General features: G+C 37.2%; 1 protein-coding gene across 11 annotated transcripts in view; it reads left to right on the top strand.

Moving 5' to 3' along the window:
• NEO1 (neogenin 1) overlaps positions 1 to 23,522 on the top strand; it is a 247,353-nt gene that overhangs the window by 95,009 nt on the left and 128,822 nt on the right. For all 11 annotated transcript variants that reach the window (XM_074392691.1, XM_039468854.2, XM_039468855.2 and 8 more), the window contains one exon: positions 3,704 to 3,840. In XM_074392691.1, the coding sequence (XP_074248792.1) occupies positions 3,704 to 3,840 (137 nt within the window). The remainder of the gene's footprint in view (positions 1 to 3,703; positions 3,841 to 23,522) is intronic.

The raw sequence follows: 23,522 nt of genomic DNA, 5'->3' as shown, positions 1-23,522 counted from the left end.
TAGAAAACAATATTCAAAAAACTCTTCTAGACATTGGCTTAGGCAAAGACTTCATGACCCTGAACGCAAAAGCAAATGCAAGAGAAACAAAGGTAAATAGATGGGACTTAATTAAACAAAAAAGCTTCTGCGTGGCAAAAGAAATAATCAGCAGAGTAGACAGACAGCCTGCAGAATAGGAGAAAAGCTTCACAATCTATACATCCAACAAAGGACTAATATCCAGGAGCTACAAGGAACTCAAACCAATTGGTAAGAAAAAAAAAAAAACAAGCAGTCTCATCAAAAGTGGGCTAAGGACATGAACAGGTAGTTCTCAAAAGAAGATATACAAATGGCCAACAAACATATGAAAAAATGCTCAACATCATTAATTATGAGAGAAATGTAAATCAGAACCCCAGTGTGAAACCACCTTCCTCCTGCAAGAATGGCCGTAATCAAAAAAATAAAAAAATAATAGATGTTGACATGGATGTGGTGAAAAGGGAACACTTTTACGCCACTGGTGGGAATGTAAGCTAGTACAACCACTGTGGAAAACAGTATGGAGATTCTGGAAAGAACTAAAAGTAGGTCTGTCATTTGATCCAGCAATCCCATTCTTGTACCTATAATGGAGACAAAGAAGTCACTATACAAAAAAGATACTTACACATGCATGTTTATAGCAGCACAATTTGCAATTGCAAAAATATGGAACCAGCCCAAATGTGTATTACTTGATGAGTGGATAAAGAAATTTTGGCATATATATACTACTCAGCCATAACAAGGAACAAAATAACAGCATTCACAGCAACCTGGATTGAATTGGAGACCACTGTTCTAAGTGAAGTAACTCACGAATGGGAAACCAAACATCCTATGTTCTCACTCGTAACTGGGAGCTAAGCTATGAAGATGCAAAGGCATAAGAATGGTATAGTGGACTTTGGGGTCTTGCAGGAAATGGTGGGAGGAGGGTGATGGATAAAAGGCTACACATTGGGTGCAGTGTACACTGCTTGGGTGATGGGTGCACCCAAATCTCAGAAATCACCACTAAGGAACTTTTTCATGTAACCAAACACAACCTGTTCCCTAAAAACCTATTGAAATTTTTTTTAAAAGTCTTTCCTGCTGGGCGCAGTGGCTCATGCCTGTAATCCCAGCACTTTGGGAGGCCGAGGTGGGTGAATCGTGAGGTCAGGAGTTCAAGACCAGCCTGACCAAGATGGTGAAACCCCTTTTCTACTAAAAATACAAAAATTAGCCTGGCATGGTGTCAGGTGCCTGTCATCCTAGCTACTCGGGAGGCTGAGGTAGGAGAATTTCTTGATCCTGGTTGTCAGAGGTTGCAGTGAGCCAAGATCACACCATTGCACTCAACTTGGGTGACAGAGTGAGACTCTGTCTCAAAAAAAGAAAAAAAAAAGAAAAGAAAGGACCTTTCTCCTTAGTCAAAGAAGAAAAGTTCTCCTTAGCACACTGCACACCAAGCTCTTCCAGACTGACCATAGGCTATTCAGGGATACCTTATGCCCAGAAACACTGAATTTACTTGAGTCCATTGGCTATATATGTTTTTTCACATTTTTTGCCTGCATCTTTGAATTTTGGGGTTCTAAAATCTTGATGGTCTTTTTACTGTGAGCCATGAACTAATTGAATGAATCAATTCTGTCAAGCAAATGGACATTATTTCTCTCAGGCTTTTTTTAAAGGGAGTAAAATCAATCCCATTAAGAAAGAATGACTGCTACACTACTGGTGTAGGCAGGAGAAAATCGTTGCTACAATACTTGACATACTCAGGTATACCAACTATCAGGCATATCAAGAATTAGCAATATTTTTTAGTATAATTATTAGATATAATTTTTTTTTGAGTCAAGAGTCTTTCTGTTTTGCCAGGCACCAGGCTAGAGTGCAGTGGCGCGATCTCGGCTCACTGCAACCTCTGTCTCCCAGGTTCAAACAATTCTCCTGCCTCAGCCTCCCAGGTAGCTGGGACTACAGGTGCGTGCTACCACACCCTGCTAATTTTTGTATTTTTAAATAGAGAGGGGTTTCACCATGTTGGCCAGGATGATTTCAATCTCTTGACCTTGTGATCCGCTCGCCTCGGACTCCCAAAGTACTGGGATTACAGGCGTGAGCCACTGTGCCGGGCCTATTAGATATAAATTATATCTCATTTTCAAAAGTAACTAGTGTTTCAAATGTTCATCTCAGCTGGGTATCATATGTATACATTGCTGATTTCTCATTTGATGAACATTAAATTTTTTATTTCTGGAACTTAGTAGTAATTTTATCCAGGTGTAAAATGTACGATTTTAATTTTTGTAAATTTTTCTTGTTTTGTGAGGCACCAGAGTCCTGTCTTCTCTTTCCATTTATTTTTATTCCAGTCATTCTTGCTCTATTCCATTATATAATATCTTGCTTCTCTGTTTTCATCAGATAAAACTGGGATTTAAGGGTATAATTAAAACATTTCTGATAAGAAGGTTGCTTGGCAAAGGTTAGTCATGACCTTGCAGTGTTGTATTTCTTAGAGACGTCACCAAATCTGATTCTGGCTTTCAGCTTTTTATGTCCAGAAACTTAATCTCATGTTTATCAGATTCAGGAATGCTGATTACCTAGATTTACAATGTACTGAAATTTAAGCCCGACTAATACTTTATTTACTTAGAATGAGAATTATAAATGTGGCTACTACTATCTAGTCATTTCCTCTGATTTTATTTTTTTACCCCTATAAGGAATTTTTTTTTTTTTTTTTTTTTTTTTTTTTTTTTTTTTTGAGACGGATCTCGCTCTGTTGCTCAGGCTAGAGTGCAATGGCGTGATATTGACTCACTGCAGCCTCCGCCTCCCAGGTTCAAATGATTCTCCTGCCTCAGTCTCTGAGTAGCTGGGATTACAGGCATGTGCCACCATGCCTGGATATAATCCCAGTACTTTGGGAGGCCAATTACTGGGATTACTCGAGAACAGTCAGCACACTGATTGTTCTTCAATGTTATAGGATTATTTTAGTTTCTCTTTAAATCAGCTTAAATAAACCTATGTAGAGTTGGTCAGTATTCATCAACGTCCTGGTTGATAATGGCATGATGGTGACTGATTTGTGCCCAGCTACCACACCCAGGGAGCTGCTCTCTGGCAACCATTCTTCTCTCTCCCTTCCCTTCCCCTTTTCCTCCCTCTCCTAAATAGGCTATCGTAGGGAAACTTTCACTAGGCACTGTGACCTCATGACTTACTGTTTTGAATCTAACATTTTGACCTCTTTATGTTTTCTTTCTGTTATTAATCTCAGTGTGGCATAGCTGTGGTGGTGTAATTGCTCTCAGATCGATTCCAGACTTCAAAATTACATAATTTGGAAAAAAACTGGCCAGAATAGGGATATAGGGGTGGGCTGAAGGAAGTGAGATTGGTTCCAAGAGCCAAGAGTGGTATCCCTTTGGGAATAATTAGAAGTGTCAGGGACAGTTAATTGTAACATTAGATTTGTATTTATGATATTTTTGCATGTAAAATATGAGTAAAGCAAATTGGACTAAATTAAATTCTGGTAATTTTATGTTAGTCTTGGTTCCTCTATAGCTGTATAAATAATAAATACGGCTTAATTGTTTTCTCTATTTAATGTGGAGAGTTTCTCAGGTATCCTAGTACTGAAATGTATTTTTTTTTTTAAACACAGCTCTGAAAGATTGGTATTGCTGTCAGGTGGTAGCCTGGAGATCAGTGATGTCACTGAGGATGATGCTGGGACTTATTTTTGTATAGCTGATAATGGCAATGAGACAATTGAAGCTCAAGCAGAGCTTACAGTACAAGGTATGTAAATATTTACTGTATAATTTAAAAGTCGTGTGTACTTTCTGGGTCTGCTAATGTTTAAAAAAATGTTAACATAGGAGAGGCAATACAGCAAAAACAATTAAAAACATAAGTCTTAGAACAGACTGCTTGGGTTTAAATTCTAAATCTTACATTTCCTAGATATATGACTATAGGAAACTTATTTCTCTGAACCTCATTTTCCTTGCCTGTAAAATGGAAATAATAGGAAATAATAAGAGTATTTACCTTATTGGGATTGTTTTGAGGGTTAAAAGAGCTAATACTTATAAAACTCCTGGAATAGTGACTAGAATATTGTAAAATCTCAATGTTGTTGTTTTTAGTAGTACTAGTAGTAGTGACGGGAAGGGTATGATCTGGGGCATCTGGAAGATTCAGTTCACTTTTCTTCTCTCAGGGTGTTTTCTCTGTTCTGTGACCCTGAACTATGTCTCTCCTCTGCACTGGTGTCCCCTTCTTCTGGGTGAACAGATCACGCAGGAAGGAGTACATTGTGCCTCTCCATATAACTTGGCTTAATGATTTGATGTTTATTTTCCTCTGTTCATACTTCTAGTAATCACTGCAAGGGTAGTTCTTCCTTTTTCTTCATAGTCTTCCCTTTTCCCTTTATAGGTTCTCTGATTCAGAAGTCAGAAAGTAAAGATGGCCTGTATACATAGTCTTGTCTTTATCCCCATCCCTGTGCCATTCCTCCACATGGAAAAGTACCCTCAGGTGCTGGCTAGAGATGACTAAAGTGACCAGTGGTCACTTTCCTACTTCTTCCCACCTTCTTGAAACTCCCAGATTGGTAGTTTTTAACCTAGAAAGACTGTTCTCAGTGCTGTTTCTCCCTAAGAGTTTAATGTGAAACTGTGACCCAGACTGTTGCCTGAGGAATGCCCAGCAAATAGGAGTGAATCATAGTGATTGTGAGGTCCCTGGGGCTCTTTGCTCTGGGCCTCATCCTCCCCTTTTCTTAAGTTCACCATTTGGATACAATTAAGGCCTGGCCTTTAGTGCTTTCACCATATGTATTACCAGAGTGGCTGGAACCCCTGACAAACATTAGTTTATAGCCAGGCTAAACACTTGAATAGTACCACTGCTCTCAGACTGGCAACCAAGTGAATAATGTATGCTATCTCATAGATAATTATGAGAAAAGACTGACCAAGAATGAAAAATAAACAAATACATTTAAGGAGATAAGGAAGATTATTTGCAATATGATGCAAGAACAAGAAAATACAAACATAGAACCAAATAAAAATATTAAGAATGAAAAATATACTAAAAATAAAGAATAAAGCAATCTAGTTGATAGAGAAAGGTATCCCATTTTTTTTTTATTTTGTTTTTTTTTTTGTTTGTTTGTTTCTGACAGGGTCTCTCTGTCACCCAGGCTGGAGTGCAGTGCCACAGTCTTTGCTCACTGCAGCCTCAACCTCCTGGGTTCAAGTGATCATCCTGCCTCAGCCCCACAAGTATCTGAGACTATAGGCACATGCCACCATGCCCATTTAGCTTTTGTATTTTTTGTAGCAATGGGGTTTCACCATGTTCAGGCTGGTCTGGAATCCTTGGGCTCAAGTGATCACCCACCTTGGCCTCCCAAAGTACTGGGATTACAGGCATGAGCCACTGTGCCTGGCCAGAGAAAGGTATACTATTGATGAACAAATTCATGAATTGGAAGATTACATTCAGGAATTCTCTGATAATGCAGCATTGATTGATAAAGATAACCCATGGAGTAAAATCTAAGAGGTAGGATGTATGATAGGTATATGTAGAAGGACTTCTATCTAGATAATAGGTGTTTTAGAAGGGAAAAAGGAAAGGGCAAATATTTAAAGAAATAAGATAAAATTTTCAGAATTAGACTTGTAGAACATCTTAGAGTAAAAGGACTTATAGACTGTTAAATAGGTGAAAGAAGAAAAAACCCACCTTGAGACCAATTTACAGTAACACACAATAATATATAATTATATATACAGTACATAAAGACAAAAAAATTTTGAAAGCTTCCAATGACAAAGAAGAGATCACCTACAAAAGGAAAATAATTGGATTGTAACTAAGTGTTTATTTGAGAAATCTGGTATCAAGAGGACAATAGAGTAATCTTTTAAAGTGTTAAAGGACATTGAATACACACAATTTATGTGCATCCAAACTGTGAGGCATAATAAAAATTATCACATAAGACCTCTGAAGGTTTGTTACACAAATACACATTGAAGACACTTTTGGAATAAACACTCAATAAAAGATATAGCTGGGAAATTCTGCAAGGGCCTTTTAAAACAAAGGGGGAGTTTTAAAACAGCTTCCAGATTATTTGATTTATCCTTCTAAAGGAGTGGTAGGGGTTATGTCCCTTGCTCTTGAATCTGGGCAGTCTTGGAGCTATTTGGATCAATAGAGTATGGCAGAAGTCATATGTGACTTCTGAGGCTTACAAAAAGCTGTGCATTCGTTGTCACACTGGAGAGAATTTTTTTAAAAAGAAAAAAAGAGCAGTGCAGTTTCTTCCTGGCTCTCTTGATGCTAAGAGTGTACAATGGGGAAAGCATAGTCTCTTGAGTAGATGGTGCTGGGAAAACGGAAAAGCCGCATGTGGGAGAATGAAGTCATCTCATATACATAAATCACATATATACCATGTACAAAAATCAACTCAAAATGGATTAAACACTTAAACATAAGACCTGAACTGTAAAACTACTAAAAGAAAACGGGGAAAAGCTTATTGACGTTGATCTTGGCAAAGGTTTTTTTGGATGTGACCCCAGAAAACACAGGCAACAAAAGCAAAAATAGATAAATTGGATTGCATTGAACTGAGAAGCTTCTGCCAGTAATGGAAACAATCAGCAGTGAAGAGACAACCTATGGAATGGGAGAAAATATTTGCAAACCAAAGAAAACAGAAGAAGGAAATGATGACGAGAGCAAAACTTAATGAAATAAAAAAAAAAAACAAAAAAAAAAACCAAACATTAAAAACAGAGAATGTCAGCAAAGCCAAAAGTTGGTTCTTTGTAATGTATAACAATATTGATAAATCCCTGGGAAGACATACATAACTTGACAGAGATCTTTATCTAGGCCCGGGGTTGGCAGAGTACAGCTTGTGGGCTAAATCTTCCTGACTGCTTGTTTTTCTACAGCTTGTAAGCTAAAAATAGTTTATACATTTTTAAATAGTTGAAAAATATCAGAAGAATAATACTTTGTGATACATGAAAATTTTATGAGATTTTAAAACTTATTGTTCATGCAGTCTTACTGGCATACTGCCACACTCATTCATTTATGTATTGCCTATGGCTGCTTTCATGCCACTACACAGGAGTTGAGTAGTTGTGACAGAGACCATATGGCTCACAAAGTCTAAAATATTTACTATCTGGCTCTTTACAGAAAAAGTTTGCCAATCCTTCATGTAGATTCTACAGAGAACTCCTACAGATCAGGACAAAGACAGAGAAACCAATTGAAAATAGGCAAAAGACTTGAACATCGACCTGGAAGATGTCCAGCTAGCTATTAATATTTGAAAAAATGGTTGTCATCATTAATCTTCAGAGAAATGCAAATAAAAACCACAATGAGATATCACTATGTTCCACTAGAGTGGCTAAAATTGAAAAGCTCAACAAATACCAGGCATTGGTTAGAATGAAAAACATTGAGGACTCTGATGTACTGTTGACAGAAGTATAACTGACACAATCGTTTTAAAATTCTGTTTGGCAGAATCTATTAAAAATTGTACAGTGGCTAGGCACAGTGGCTCATGCCTGTAGTCTCTGTACTTTGAGAGGCTGAGGCAGGAGGATCACTTGAGGCCAGGATTTGAAGACCAGCCTGGGCAGTATAGTGAGACCTCATTTCTACAAAAAATAAGAAAATTACGTAGGCACGATGGCATGTACCTGTAGTTCTAGCTACTCAGGAGACTGAAGCAAGATTGCTTGAGCTAAGGAATTTGCAGTTACGGTGAACTATGATCGTACCACTGCATTCCAGTCTGGGTGACAAAGCAAGACCATCTCTAAAAAATAAAAACGTAAAAACTGTATACAGAAATACTCTATGACAGAGTAGTTGTATTCTTAGGCATATACTTACCAGAAATGTGTAATTATATGTCCCCAAAACCATGCCCAACAGTGTTCTTACTGGGAATAATTAAAATGCCCATCAAAATACAAATGTAGATTAGCGTTCCAGTCATACAGTGGCAAAGTACCAGCAACAAAGTGGCAGATCACTGCTACATTCAACAACGTGGATAAGTACCACAAACACCCTTAAAGAAAGAAGCCAGACACAAAAGAATACCTACCATGTGTATAATTATATTATTACATATAATTCCATTTGTGTAAAGTTTAAAAACAGAAAAAACTAATCTGTGGTTTTAGAAGTCAGGATAGTGATCACTTTTGAGGAAGGGCAGAGTAGTGACGGAATATTGCTCAGCCTGGCTTCTGGTGTGTTCATTTCTTAATCTGTATGGTAGTTACAGTTCAAGCTGTGTCATTCATGTGTGCCATGTGAGATCATCTTTTTTTTTACTGTTTACAGATTAGAACTCATAATGTGCAAAAACATATTTGGAAAATTTTGTTTTGAGCTCTGTCCCTTAACTGAAAGCATTTTTTTTTTCCCAGATAGGGAAAGTAGATTTTGTGAAATAGTTGGAGATATATATATCTATCTATATATGTAAATAAACAGTCATACTTGTCTGACTTCTGTTATTTTTTTAAGAAGTTATAGCTTTAGGAAATGCCATAGTGAGTGTTAATGTAGAAAAGGTTACAAGTTCATTTCTCATCTGTTAAATGTTTCAGATTTATTGTCTCATCATAAACTCCTGGGGTTTCTACACATGCAGTGACGTGAATTAGCCCATCCTGTATTTCCTGTCATCTCAGATTGTTGATAACACTAAAAATGGATCATGAGAGTTTTTTTAAAACAGAAACTTTTCCTTTTTCTCTTAAAAGAGTTACAATAGTCTGGATACACATCTCCTCTCCCCTGCCACCATAAAGAAATTTTTCCATTTGGATTTTTGTGGAACAAATTGATAAATTCTAAATTGGCTACCCCATGGACATTGTAAATAACCTGTAACTACTCTGCCACTTAAATTTTAAACCTAGCTGTCTTTCTTTAAGCCATAGCCTATGCCACTCTACTTCTTTGACTCTTCTGTTCTACTCTTATCTCTGGCCACATTAAGACATCGATCTCCCCTTTTTTCTCAGTCTTTGTGATTTCACTTCCCTTTACTTCATGATCAGTTACAACATTATGCTGCCATTCATTAGAATCTCAGTTATCTTGGCTTCAGGGTAAAAAGCAAACTCCTTGTGGCATACATACAAAGTACATCCAGACACTTCATAGTGGGCTTTTTCAGCGTTAACTGGAGAGGCACAACAGAGGAGTGATTGAGAACAATCTTGCCCCAGTGCACCTGGATTCCAGTCTCAGCTCTGTCACTTAGCTTTGTGAATTTGGCTAAGTTAATTAATTTACTTGTGTCTTTGTTTCTTTTATCAATTAAATGGGTTGTTATAAGGATTAATTTTTTTTTTTTAGAAGAGACAGCATAAAGTACTTATATTGTGATAATAAAACTGGAAACTCATATGTGGTGTTGTGGGGAGAGGGGCAACAACAATTTCTGTCAGCAGTTCACTACACAGGACATCAAAGGGGTGATAAGGAGCTGAGGGACGAAAAGCCAGGCAACTTTGAGGTCAGCAGAGGGGGTCAATGTTAGAAACAGGAGATGTTGAAGCTGCAATGACCAGCATCATTTGCTTAACATTCAAGGATTTGTCACGATGGCTGGGCTTTCATTGGGTGGTTAAGTCTACAAACAACACCTTCAGTTTATACTTTCAATTAAAGTTCTTAAAATTAAGGAAGTGGTGGAGCTTAGGAATTATGAGATTACAAAATTTCTGAAAGTCCATTAGAAAAGCCACAGGATAGGGCGGGGGAATAAGTCAGGCCACTAAGAAGACTTCAGAGGTCCCTGCTGGCCCAGGGACAGATACCTGTAGCGTCCAACATCGCAGTGAAAATGATCTGCTTTCAAAAGGCAGAAGGTTTCAAGGGAGGGTACAGTGGGACCGATGGAGGCAAAGGCTCCCCATCCCCACCTCAGTTTTTGGCAGGGCCTTTAACTTAACCCAAGGACATCTTTCAACTTGGAGAATAATTCAGCCCTCAAGAGTGCCTCAGATCTGCTATGACTTTGCAGTGCAGCAGCAAGAATGTTTAGTATATAATAGATAAAAATTACATCCAAAAATATTAAAGATTTTTATACCCCCCCCCCCCACCACAGTAAATCCTGTTCTAAAGTTAACCAATCACTTGGTCTGTTAATACTTGACCATAGACTTACTTGGAAACTAAAGACTGAAACTGAATCTTCACTCCAAAATAAAAACAAAATAAAGAAAAATAAACAAAATAAACTTGAGGCATATGGCATATAGTTTAGGTAAAATGAAAAGAAAGGGGAAGAGGAAATGGAGGTGTCAGAAGCAAAGCTGAGTGACAGAATGCATTCAGTCAGGGTAGACGTTAATACAGGTTGTAGTGGATGTACATATGGAAAAGCTCCATATAGATTCATTTGCATGTGCCTGGAGGCAGCGGATCCCTTCATGGCAGATCCAAGAACAGAGAACTAAGGGAGCAGGCCATTCTTGCCATCCCAATCTTAGAAGCTCCATGTTGAAGACAAGAGTGGCGTGTGGTAGGATGATGCCCCAGTGCCCAGTGGCACTGAAGGCATAGTCTAGATATAGTCAGTTTGGCTCTCTTGCCCACACTCATCTGGGCAACCCCTACCTCGCACCCCCGGGTCACCTCCTGCTTGCCTAGCACAAACTTAAAGGGCTCATTTCTGTCCCAGGAGGAATCACATTGCTTTCCATCTTAAAGCATCCTGGTTTCTGGAAGGTACCCAACTCCCGGGGAGATGATCCCCACCTTCACTCCCAGGGCATTGGCGGATGCTGGGTGGGCAGGCAGTGTGGAGTGAGAGGGACCTGTCAGTGGCTCCCCATCTCTGCCTCATCCCTGCAATACATTGTCTGCTCATATGGGCACCTCTGCATGCTCCACCCTGTGCTAGGATTAAACTCTTAGCACTTTGGACCTAACTCTGGAATGGAGATGGAGTCTTCTTTACCAAATTAGTTTTCTGAACATACTGTGTTGTTTGATTACAATGTTCCCCTGTGTCCCCTTACCTCCAACTACAATTTCCTGATAGACCTTCAAGATTAGTTTACTTGACCCCTCTGTGACACTTTTCTTAACCATCCCTTCATAATTGGTCTCTTAAAATTTCTTACCGATTTATTTATATGTCCTCTTCCACTCCTATAGGCTGGAGTTCTTACCAACAGAAACTGGTCTTACTCATTTTAAAAAATCATAGTAGAGTATTAATGAATGAAATGAATGGATGAAACTTTAAATTGAAATTGTTAAATGTGGCATTAGAATGATTTGATATTTGTGGTTACTTTACTATTCATGTTATCCTTTGCATCTTGTATTTCATAGATTTCTAATGTGAAAGAAACAGGATTAAAAGAAAAATCTTCTGAAAGATTATTCTAGAGGAAGATGAACCATTACCTGTACTAAGATAATAGAAGTCATAATTGCTATCTCCACATGCATATGTGTTTACAGACAATTTATCCGTTTCATTTATTCCCATTTTTGACCTTCTGATACTTTCCATAAGCCAACATAATACTTAAAAAAAAAAAAAACTGAAGCCTTTAAAGGTGAGCTTTCTTCCACCTGTCTGTCATCTCTGCTTTAAAAACTCTTACACATTTATTACTGTCGTGATTCAAGACTAAGTGCATTGACATCTTTAATCCCACCTCCATGAGACGCTCCGCTACTTTGACTTAATACCACTGTGTTATGCTGTTTCTCCTTTTATTTGTTTGCCCATTCTTTTTGTTTTGCCTCCATGGGCATCTTTTCTACACTTGTTAATTAAAGTATTAGTGTTCCACAGAGTTCTCTTGTCAGCCTGCTGCTCTTCACAGTACCCGCTTCTGGTTTCAGGTATGATTTACATACAGGAATGCCCAGATTCCCAGACCAGACCCCTTGTCAAGCTTTAGGCATTTCCTCAGAAATCACACATCCAAAATTGAACTTAACATTCTTCTCTCAAAATCTTTTTCTTTGATTTTCTGTATCTTGGTGGTGTCACTGCCTACCTTTTTACCTGTGCTGGAAACATGCAAATTATTTCTGATTAATTTTTTTATTTCCACATTTAGTTCATTAGGTTATCTTTCTCCTTGCTTTCACTCCCCTGATTCAAGTCCAAGCCATCTCTTATGTATATTACTGCAGTAGTATCCTAACTGATTTCTCTAGTTCTAACCTGGCCTCTCCTGAAATCCACTTTTCACAGAGTGGCAAAAGTGATTAAAATTATTTCATTAAAAACTTTGAGAAATGATTGCAGTGATATAAATGGTACTTACAAATTAATAAGAACCAGATGAATATCTGTTTAAAAAAGGAGGGGGGCAGAAATCATTCTTTGCTTACAGAAATGAGATGAAAATGGCCAGCTGACTTGAAAAGAGTTCAACTCCACTAATTGTATAAGAAATACTGATTAAATAGCCTATTTTTGCCTACTGATTGAATTTAAAAATAATAACCCGTTTTTGGCAAAATTATAGTAATATGGGGATTCTCATACACTGCTGGTAGTGGTAAAAATTCATGTAACCTTCCTGGAGGGCAGTTTAATAATCTTATCAAAAGCTTTAAAACTCACATTCGTTGACCAACAGTTCCACGTCTGATAATTTGTTTTGATGAAATAATCAAGGATGTGTGCAAAGATTTATGCATGGACATATCCATGCAATGATGTATATTTAATGGGAAAAATTATAAACCACTTAAATGGCCAAAAATAGGCAATTGGTTAAATAAAATGGTCTGTGTATCAGAATACAATGCTTCCTACAAAAATCATGTTTTAGAAGTCTGTTAAATGACAAGATAAAATACTCTGGGTATATTAAATGTAGAAAAGTAAGATCCCAAAGAAATATGTAAGAAGTATGGTTTGTGCCGCAGTTATATGGTAAATTGGATGAGATCCTTTGACTTACAGAAATTAGCCTCACACCAATTAGAAAGAAGTCTTGTATACCTTCCTCTTGAGGCCTTCTCCCTATGGTTTTCAGAATACTGGATGTTTACTTATCTTGAAGGGTCATTTTTCTTCTAAGCTCCAAGTAAAGAGAGAATTGGAGTCTGAGTCTGATGAGCGCATGATTGCCATTGCTTCTCAAGGTAACTTAATTTCAAGGGCAACCACTAGCTATTTAAAAACAGCATGCAGTTTCTTTGCTTGTACTGTCACTTCCACCTAGAGTGTTCCTCCTTCCACCCACTTGCCTGGCTTCCCTCAGAAATCTCTGAAACTTTGACTCCTACGTATTCCTATCCCTTGTACCCTTCTTCTGCCTACCTCCTTTGATTAGCTGTGCATTAATTGTGTGCATTTATTTTGTACATTATCCGTCTTGTTTTACCTATCCCATTTACATTTCCTCCCAGTTCGTGTATACAGTTTCTACCCTACTAGACTGAGTTCTTTGAGGACAGGACTGGATCTTGTCAACCCTCAGATCCTTAGCACCTAATGTAGTAATGTCTGATATTACGTATTTGAAAACCTTCAGATCCTTAGCCCCTAATGTAGTAGTGTCTGATACTGTGTATTTGAAAACAACTGAGTACTTAGGAACTTAGTCTCTGTACTTCTGGATAAGATATCAGACAGTAGGTTATAATCCATTCTTTTATAGTTTGCTATTTGTATTCAGAATATTTCAGAATTTTACTTTTAAACTTCAAATTTTTTAAGTTTACTTTAAAATTAAAGTAAAATTAAAATATTACTTTAAATTTTTTAAGGTATTACTGTATCTTAGAAAATTTTTTGCAATTGCTTTATAATCCTTTATTAGGTCCTGAATCATTTTGGATTGGTTTGCAGTTCTTAGATTTTTATTGCATCAGTGGTCATGTTAGCTTTGAGATAAATTCCACATTTTACAAGCTTGAAGTAATTTTCTAATAGTTATGTAAATTTATTCTGAACCACAATAGCCTCATTTCCATGGTAACTAACCACCTTCAGAAAAGAACTTTCAGATATTCTAGAAAAGACCAGAAATATTCATGTGAAATAAAATGAAATAATGGTATAAAGTTAGAACCCAGATTTATGTGGAATACAGATGCATGATTTCTGACCCTGAAAATGTTAGAAAATAGAAGAGCCATTCACAGGCCTGAAGATTCTGCCTGTTTGCTGTTTGTGCATTAGGCAAAATACAACCTAAGAAAAACTCAGCTGTATTGTGATTTTTGATACTAAAGTGACCCCAATGAGGAAGCCTTGTAGGACAAATAAGCAGAATTCATGGTGCGAAAATGGATTTGTGGTGCCACTAATAGATTAACGTTGTGCTTCGTGGAAGGACTGTGGTATCATGAAAAGACATATGTTTTTTGGAAGCATAGCCCTGTTTCCCAGCCTCTGGCAATGTGATCTTGGCAAATTAGTCAATTTATTTGAACCTCATTCTTCCTATTTGTAAAGCAGGGATAAGAGTCCTTCTTTGTGGTGATGTTGTGAGGAAGATCCTTAACACAGTGCCTAGTGCATTATAGGCATTCAGGAAATGTACCTCAGCTAATGTCCCCTGGGCTCAAAGAATCTTTCCTTGCTATCTAAGTCTTCTTCACTTGATTCTGCTGTCTTTGATTCCTTTTTTGCCTTCTGAAGGATTCTGTTTCCTCCTTAGATTATTCAGATTGACATCTCAGATAACTTTCTGTTGGCTTTTGTTCCATGCCACCAGCCATCCATCAGATGGCACCATGTTTTGTGGTCTTTGAGCCAAGCAAGTCACACCCCATTCCTTATGCCCAGTCTAGCTTCTTAGGCTCTCTTACCTAAGTCTGCGTTTGCTGAGCTCCTGCCTATCTAGGACAGCATGACAAAATGTTAGTAAATCTTTTTCATTGATTATTTAAAGAGCATAACAATTGGCAATACAAGGACAAAGTTATGTTCTTTCCAACCCAGAAATAAGGGAAAATATTTGGCAATTATTGTTGGCATTAGTCTACTTCTGTCTTAATGTCAGAATTTCAAGCATTCCTTAATAATTAGCTGACTCTGGGTCTTTTCTTGGATATATATTCTTTTCTTTTCTTCTTTTCTTGGATATATTCAGCTTTATTGATGGATTTTTTTTTTTTTTTTTTTTTTTTTTTTTTGAGACAGAGTCTCACTCTGTTGCCCAGGCTGGAGTGCAGTGGTGTGATCTCGGCTCATTGCAACATACATTTCCTGGGTTCAAGTGATTCTCCTGCCTCAGCCTCCCAAATAGGTGGGATTACAGGCTGCCATCATCATGCCCAGCTGATTTTTGTATTTTTACTAGAGATGGGTTTCACCATGTTGGCCAGCCTGGTCTCAAAACTCCTGACCTCAAGTGATCCGCCCACCTGGGCCTCCCAAAGTGCTGGGATTACAGGCATGAGATTACACTGTGCTTGGCAAATGTCTTTCATGTAGTATTTAATACCTTACTTTTATTGAACCATATTTCCTCTGCTTTAAAGGGATATCATCACATCTACCAGCTTTGATCAAGAGAACCATGGCGGGAAGAATCTTAGCCATTTAAATTATATTGTCAGTAAGCTTCTTGCATTAAATATATTGAATCTCTTAAACTTTATTAGTTAATTCCCATTCTCTTCTTCAATTTTGTTAGCCTCCTCTTTCTTTATTAAAGAGATGATACGAAGAGCAGGAAAAGTAGAGCAGTTTTATGAATTTTTTAAATGCCCCCTTTCTTACTAAAAATCAAACTCAAGAGCTCCAAAGTGGGCAGTGGAAAGATAATGTCCTAATGAAAAGATTATCTAGAACAGGTTTCTTCATTTTGTATTTCTTCCCCCCTACCTATTTCTACCCCCTATTGTTAAGGGTGTATTGATGGCACTTTCAAATAAACCCAGTTTACACACAGGAATGGGGTGTTACCCCATTAGGTCCCAACAGGAGCATGTTATAGCAGGGCAGCACAATTACCCTCAATTTATCTGAAAGTTCTGAGAATAACTGACAAAAAGCTAAATGAATCTAAGTTATTCTGCTTTTTCCCAGTCCCTATTGTAATGATAACCAGGATTTCTTTGGTCTTTTTTAGCCAGAGAAATCCCTTAGGTTGAAATCATGTCATTGGTTTTCAATTTATTTATTTATTTATTTTTGGCCATGGAACTGAAGCAAAATCATAATTGAAAGCAGGATATTTAAAATAAGGTAAACATGGAACTATACAGATGGAAGCAGAGCAGGGTAGGAGTAGTTGCCACACCCAGACCCTCCATTCCTTGTTTAGATTCTTTTGTTGTTGATGATTACAAATACAGGGTTTTGGCCAGGCAAGGTGGCTCATGCCTGTAATCCCAGCACTTTAGGAGGCCGAGGTGGGCAGATCATGAGGTCAAGATCATCCTGGCCAACATGGTAAAACACTTTCTCTACTAAAAATACAGAAATTAGCTGGGCATGGTGGTATGCGCCTGTAGTCCCAGCTATTTGGGAGGCTGAGGCTGGAGAATTGCTTGAACCTGGGAGGCAGAGGTTGCAGTGAGCCAAGATCGTGCCAGTGCACTCCAGCCTGACAGAATGAGACTTCATCTCAAAAAGAAAGAAAGAAAAAAAAAAACAAAACAGGGATTCAGCGACCATGTTAAAAGTAACAGCAAAGATATTTTTCAAACACTGTTCAGTATCTGCTGCAAATAGGTGGAAGGCAGAATCCCGTATCACAGAGATACAATGGCAAATAGGGCACATTCTCATTCTCAAGGATACCATAGGTGATACAGAGAAGTAATTAGACATTTCTAGCCCAGGATGATAAAAGCTATAATATTACCTGTCAACTATGTCTCTGAGACTTACTCTTTTCCAGGTGATTTCAGTGATTCTTGTGCAGAAAGTAGAAGGAAAAAAAATGATACAAATTTTTAACAGATAAATTTATTCCTTGAATTCTTGACATCACATGAATTAGAAATGATAATACACCTACACATTTTAAAAATATTTAGGAAATAAATTTTTAAATTACTACATAACACTTGTATATATTTATGGGATACATATGAGATTTTGATACATGCATTCAGTATTTAATGATAAAAATCAGGGTATTTAGAATTTCTGTCATCTCAACATTGATCATTTCCTTGCGTTGGGAACATTTCAAATCTTCTACTTATTTTGAAATACACAGTATGTTATTGTTAACTATAGTCACCCTGTTATTGCCATCAAACACGAAAACTTTGTGTGTTTGTATCAATTTACCATCCTCCTTCATCCCCTCCTGCCTTGATCCCTTGCCCAGCACACACACCCTTCCCAGTCCCTGGAACTTGTGAAGGATCTAATTCAGTAATGATCACAGGCCTCAGTTGTTCTGCAGTTTCAAAGCAGAATTTACATGGCCTGAATTTGACTTGTGAACTTTGAAATCCTGAGAAATGGGTCGATTGGTTGTTTTGTGCCATTTTCAAAACCAAATCATTTTGCAAGATCCTGATCTCTACCATCGTTTTCTAATTGTATCTTACACAGTAGTTTTTTAAAACCATTTTTCAGAATGCAGTGCATTTTCCCTTTTTATATGTTGAGTGTGTTAGGCTCAGGGGCATGCCTCAGGAAACAGAATTTCTCTGATATTCTCCGGCCCTCCTTTCACCTGCCCCAAGGCTCCAATCTTCCCCAGCCTTTCTGATGGTGGGTTTTAGGAACCTTCCCAAAGAGGTGCCTGCCCCATATAGTGGAGGAAAGAATGCTGACATCATGAAGCTTTCATAAACTCTCTGGGGGACTGGGTTCAAAGAGCTTCCAGATAGCTGAATATGTGGAGGCTCCTGGAGGGTGGTGCCCCAGGGAGCACATGGAACCTTTGCACCCCTTTCCCCATACCTGACCCTATACATCTCCTCATTGTACCTTTTGCAACATCCTTTATATTAAACTGGCAAATGTTAAGAAAGTGTTTCTCTGAGTTCTGTGAGCCACTCCAGCAAATTCATCGCACCCAAACAGGGAGTCTTGGGAACCTCCACTTGAAACACATTGGTCAGAAGTTCTGGAGGACCAGGCTTGTAACTGGTTGGCGGTGGGGGGAATTCTGGGGACTGTGCCCTCATCCTATAGGATCTAATGCTATCTCTAGGTAAATAGTGTTGGAACTGAATTGGAGAATACCCAGCTGGTGTTCACTGCGAGGTGTGTGTGGGGAAGACACCCACATATTCTTCACTGCTAGGTGGTGTGAGAGTAGAGAAAAAAATGCAGTTTGAGAGGTTTTTTTTTTTTTTTTTTTTTAAAGTATGTGTGTATGTTTAGAGAAAGAGAATAGAGACTTTAAGGTATTGGTTTACATGAGTATGGAGGCTGAGAAGTCCCATGTTCTGCTGTCTCTGGAGACCTGAGAAAGCCAACACTATCGTTTGAAGGCCTGAGAGCTGGGGAGTCAGTGGTTTAAATTCTACTGTGAGTCTGAAGGCCTGAGAACCAGGAGTGCTGAAGGTTGGAGATCAATGTCCCGACTGGAACAGGCAGAAAACAATTTTAATCTTTTTGTTTCTCGTTAGATTGAATTATGCCAACACATACTGAGGGCCATCTGCTTTAACTCAGTCCACCGATTCAAATGCTTTTCTCTTCTGGAAACACTCTCACAGAGAGACACAGAAATAATGACTAACCAGATATCTAAGCATACCATGGCCCAGCCACATTGACACATAAAATTTACTATCACACATAGTATACTAGTCTTCATCTAATTACAAATACTTAAAAAATATAATTACAAAATATGATCACTGCATTGGCAAAACACCATTTCTCCCCAAAACACTGCATACATTTTACTTCTTATGCTTCTGAGGTAAATTATTTGTGAAACATTGGCCCTGCCTAAAGTCTGGGCCAAAGAAAACTATGAAGTCTGGAGCATATCACACCAGTGTGTTAAAGTGAAAAAATAACGTAAGCAAGTTGTATTGGCAAAAGTCATTATTGTCAGCCCTTTATGTTGGTACTATAATAGTTGATTTCCAATGATTACGTAATTATACTTTAAATGTAAATTATACGTTATGTTTTTGAAGCTTTAAAGAGATTTAGTAGATAAAGTGCACGTTACATACCTGACTTACATCTGATACTGAACAAAATTTAGTTCTCTTTTCTTGTAAAAACCCTATATGGAGGTATTGTTGTTAGTCCACTGATTGATAAAGCTTCTGAAACCCTCCAAATTATATTTTCCTCTTAAAATTGTATCAAAAATAGTTGTTACTACTGCATTTTAAAATACTGCAAGAGTTAGGATAGTAGAATTATGAAGCATTTTGACTTGCCAAAAATTTAATTATAGTAGAAATAATATCAAGCAATTTTAATTTTATTTCCAAGGTATAATTTATACTGTCACATTTACATTATATGGATATACCTGGAAAATTATTTAAATATCTTTCATATTAACAGTATTTTCCCATATATTAGGTCTTATGGCCTTTTAAGGAAAATTGATTTCCCCAAGATCACAAAACACATTTGGAGGCAAAGGCCAGATTAAAAGCTCAGAACTTCTGATTCTTAGTCTAGTATTCTTTTTAAAAAAATTTTTGTAATAGTTGATACATATGTTTGTGGGGTACATGAGATATTTTGATGCTGGCATACAATGCTTAATAGTCACATAAGAGTAAATGGGGTATCCATTACCCAAGCATTTATCCTTTGTGTAACAAACAGTCCAGTTATACTCTCTTGATTCTTTAAAAATGTACAATAAGTTATTGTTGACTGTAGTCACCTTGTTGTGCCATCAAATACTAGATCTTATTCATTGTAATTATATTTTTGTGCCCATTAACCATCACGAGCTACCCACTTTCCAGGCTCTAGTAACCATCATTCTACTCTCTCTCACCATGAGTTCAGTCGTTTCCATTTTTAGCTCCCACAAATAAGTGAGAACATCTGAAGTTTGTCTTCCTGTGCCTGGCTTATTTCACTGAACATAATGACCTCCAGTTCTATCCATGTTGTTGTATATGTCAGGATCTCAGTTTTTTATGGTTGCATGGCACTGCATTGTGTATACGTACCACATTTTCTTCACCCATTCTCTTGTTGATGGACACTTAAGTAGCTTCCAAATCTTTGCTATTGTGAATAGGGCTTCAGCAAACATGACATACTGATTTCCTTTCTTTGGAGGTATATACCTAGCAGTGGGATTGCTGGATCGTATGATAGTTCTATTTTTAGTTTTCTGAGGAACCTTCAAACTGTTCTCCATAGTGGTTGTGCTAATTTACATTCCCACCAACAGTGTATGAGGGTTCCCTTTTCTTCACATCTTTGCCAGCACTTGTTATTGAATGTGTTCGATAAAAGCCATTTTAACTGGGGTGATGATTTCTAGTCTCATGCTTTCTGTACAGTGTTAGACCACTTCATTAAGGTTATTATTCTCTCCCAGTGGCTTTTAAGCATTTTAAACTACTAAAAATAGTAAGAAAGCCATTTTATGATTCTCTCTCTCTCTCTGTGTGTGTGTGTGTGTATCTGTTTATATAATCTGTCTCTGAAACAAGTAGTACATACCCAGACTATGTGAGGTGCACTGTTTTCTATTCTCCCCCACCCCATCTCTTTCTGTTCCATATTTTCAAAACTGATTTCATGAAACATTGATAGGTCAACTGACTAGAGGTTGGGAGTAGTCTGCTCTGGTTGGTTTATTTATCACTGACATTGTTTAGAATTGCTACCACATCATGAGAATAAAAAGCAGACCAACTATAAGCCAGTTTAATTACTATTTTTAAATTCTACAGACAGTGAACCCCTTCAATACTTGCACCAGAATTGGCCATGCCCACTGGACTGCCATTGGTATGCCAGTGGGTCAACAATTTGAAAAGCAAGTATTCTGCCTTGTATTGAACTGCTGAAGCTTATATTGAAAAGCAAATCCAATTTATTGAACTTCTAAGAGCTGAAATGCTCATTTTTAGTCGCTATGTGGAAATGAAAAAATACGTATTTTAATTTGCATGTTGAAAAAGTGTACAAAGATTTTTTTATGCTAGGCCAACTTGGAGAATTATCATGAGAAGTAAAAAATAAATATGCTAGTAATAGTTTGATAAAGAAAGAACATGCTTAAGAACAAGCTTTTCATCTTTGGGAATGAGGAATTAGATAGTTTAGAAGGAACTTAATGATGATTTATTGATTTTGATTGGATTATTGTTTAGGAAATTACATTTACTCATTGAAGATTTTGTAATGAGAGTACAAAATTATTTCTATAGACGGTAAATAAATATTATAAAAATTATACTTTTATTACTTTATTATGAGAATAATTCATATTTTATATTCCTCCCACAAAACAAAAAGACCAGAAGGCATAAAGAAAAAAATAAAAATCACCTATAATCTCATCACCCAGAAATAACACTGTTAACCTTATAGTTTATATATTTCAAATACAAGTACTTTTTTTTTTTCCTTTTTTTGAGACAAGAGTCTTGCTTTGTTGCCAGGCCAGAGTGCAGTGGCATGATCCGGCTCACTGCAACCTCTGCCTCCCAGGTTCAAGCGATTTTTGTGCCTCAGCCTCTCGAGTAGCTGGGACTACTTGCCACAGGTTAGAAAACCTGTACAGGGACTGTATAGACAAGGTATAAGGCCAGTTCTCCAGAAGGATTTTTTTGGCTTTATAATTCAAGTTGGATTCCTTAAAGGAAGCATAACATCCAGTCAAAGCCTTGGTAAAATAACCAATTTCCCCAATTCTGTCCTGCTGCAAAAGGAAACAGATTCTTAATGCACTTATGCAAATAACTATATTGCCATAAGTTAAGAATACTCACAAATAGTTTCCAAATTTTGGAGAAATCACGTAGAGAGAAACAAATATGCTCCAAATTTTGTTCATAGGAGTGTACTTTACTCAATTATTAAAAGCTATAAATAAAAGTTTCCTTGATTCTGAAAAATAAAAAGGATCAGCAATGTTTTAAGCAAAGTTAAAAAGATTACTTCAGACTTCTTTAGTTTATGCAGTTAACTCCTGTTCTGCTTGATATTTATAAACATTCCAGTTCTCCATGAGTCCTGCAAGTTTTTTCTCGATTCTAATGTCACAATTTCCAAAGTTATTAGAAATCTGCTTTTAAGAACATCTGTTAAAGTCCCATAGCTGATTATAAACCACCTTTTGAAGAGGATTGAAACAAGACAACAATTTTCTTGTGGGTGACAAAATGTTTTGGGGAAGTCACAATTAAAAAACACGATTGACAAAGAAATTTGGTTACCTCTGTGGCATACAATGATTTAATGCAACAATTGTAATTACTACTGATAATGTACACTAAGTCATATCATAATTATAGGAGTTTTCTATAATTTTGGAATGTATACCAATAACACATTTATACAAATACAGCCCGAAGAACACCAAACACCATTTTATTTTGGCAGTGCTTCCTGTATGACTTTTGTACCAAATAAGCCAGATGTCGCTGCTGCATTAGTGCATTATTGTTATAAGCCTAATTCTTAATAAAACATTATAGACAAATGTATTTAATCTTAATCAGTTTGACCATAAGGTAAGATTCTCATAAACCTTTAAAACCTTTTACACTTTTTGTTAAAGAGAAGATCATAAGCAGGTTTTTACTCTAAGGAAAACCTGTTGTGCTTTTGTTCCAATGTTTAATTTACAGAAAAATGGAATAATACCTAACTTTGGCCAGTCTGTTCACACACAGAATTTCTTTCACAAACAGAATTTTTTTTACATTTGTTTTTTTTTAACAGATCTTCCACAGCTTGCTTCAACCTTCAGCTTTAGTCTGTCTAACTTCAAACAATCCTTTAACCCTTTAGGCAGAAGAAATCCACATTCCCAGGACTTATCTTTCACTAAAAACATTTTGCACCCTCTTTACGTACCTTTCATGTAAAAGTATTTCTTCACTAGTTTCTAATACATGTTACAGTGTTAACTCCTAGCAGGTTTTACTTTCGGTGAAAAATCTTGAGAAGTAGAAATTTAAATTGTGTATTAGATGTGGAGCCTTGCCTAGGCCACACGAGGCAGAAAGTGCAGATAACGTCTCTTTCCAGTGTCTATCTCCATGTGTCCCAGGCCTTACCAAGCTGAAAAGCAGGCATGTTGTACAGTTAAGAGTCGTAGTGGCATCTTATGAAACATTTAGGAGGCCTAATCACCTTTAAATTGTACAACGTTTCTTGAAGAAATTCCCCTTTTTAAAGCAACCAGTCATTTTATGTTAGGACAAGAATTTACCATACAACATCCTTTCTTATCTAAAATCTCTTTTCTTTATAAGCTTCTTTGCATAGCTAGGGAGTGTGGCTGATTCCGGATGTTCCCAGGCCTTATCCAAAG

This window comes from Saimiri boliviensis, chromosome 2 (genome assembly GCF_048565385.1).
Source record: "Saimiri boliviensis isolate mSaiBol1 chromosome 2, mSaiBol1.pri, whole genome shotgun sequence".
NCBI classification, from domain to species: domain Eukaryota; kingdom Metazoa; phylum Chordata; class Mammalia; order Primates; family Cebidae; genus Saimiri; species Saimiri boliviensis.
This window is presented reverse-complemented; position numbering and strand designations above follow the sequence as displayed.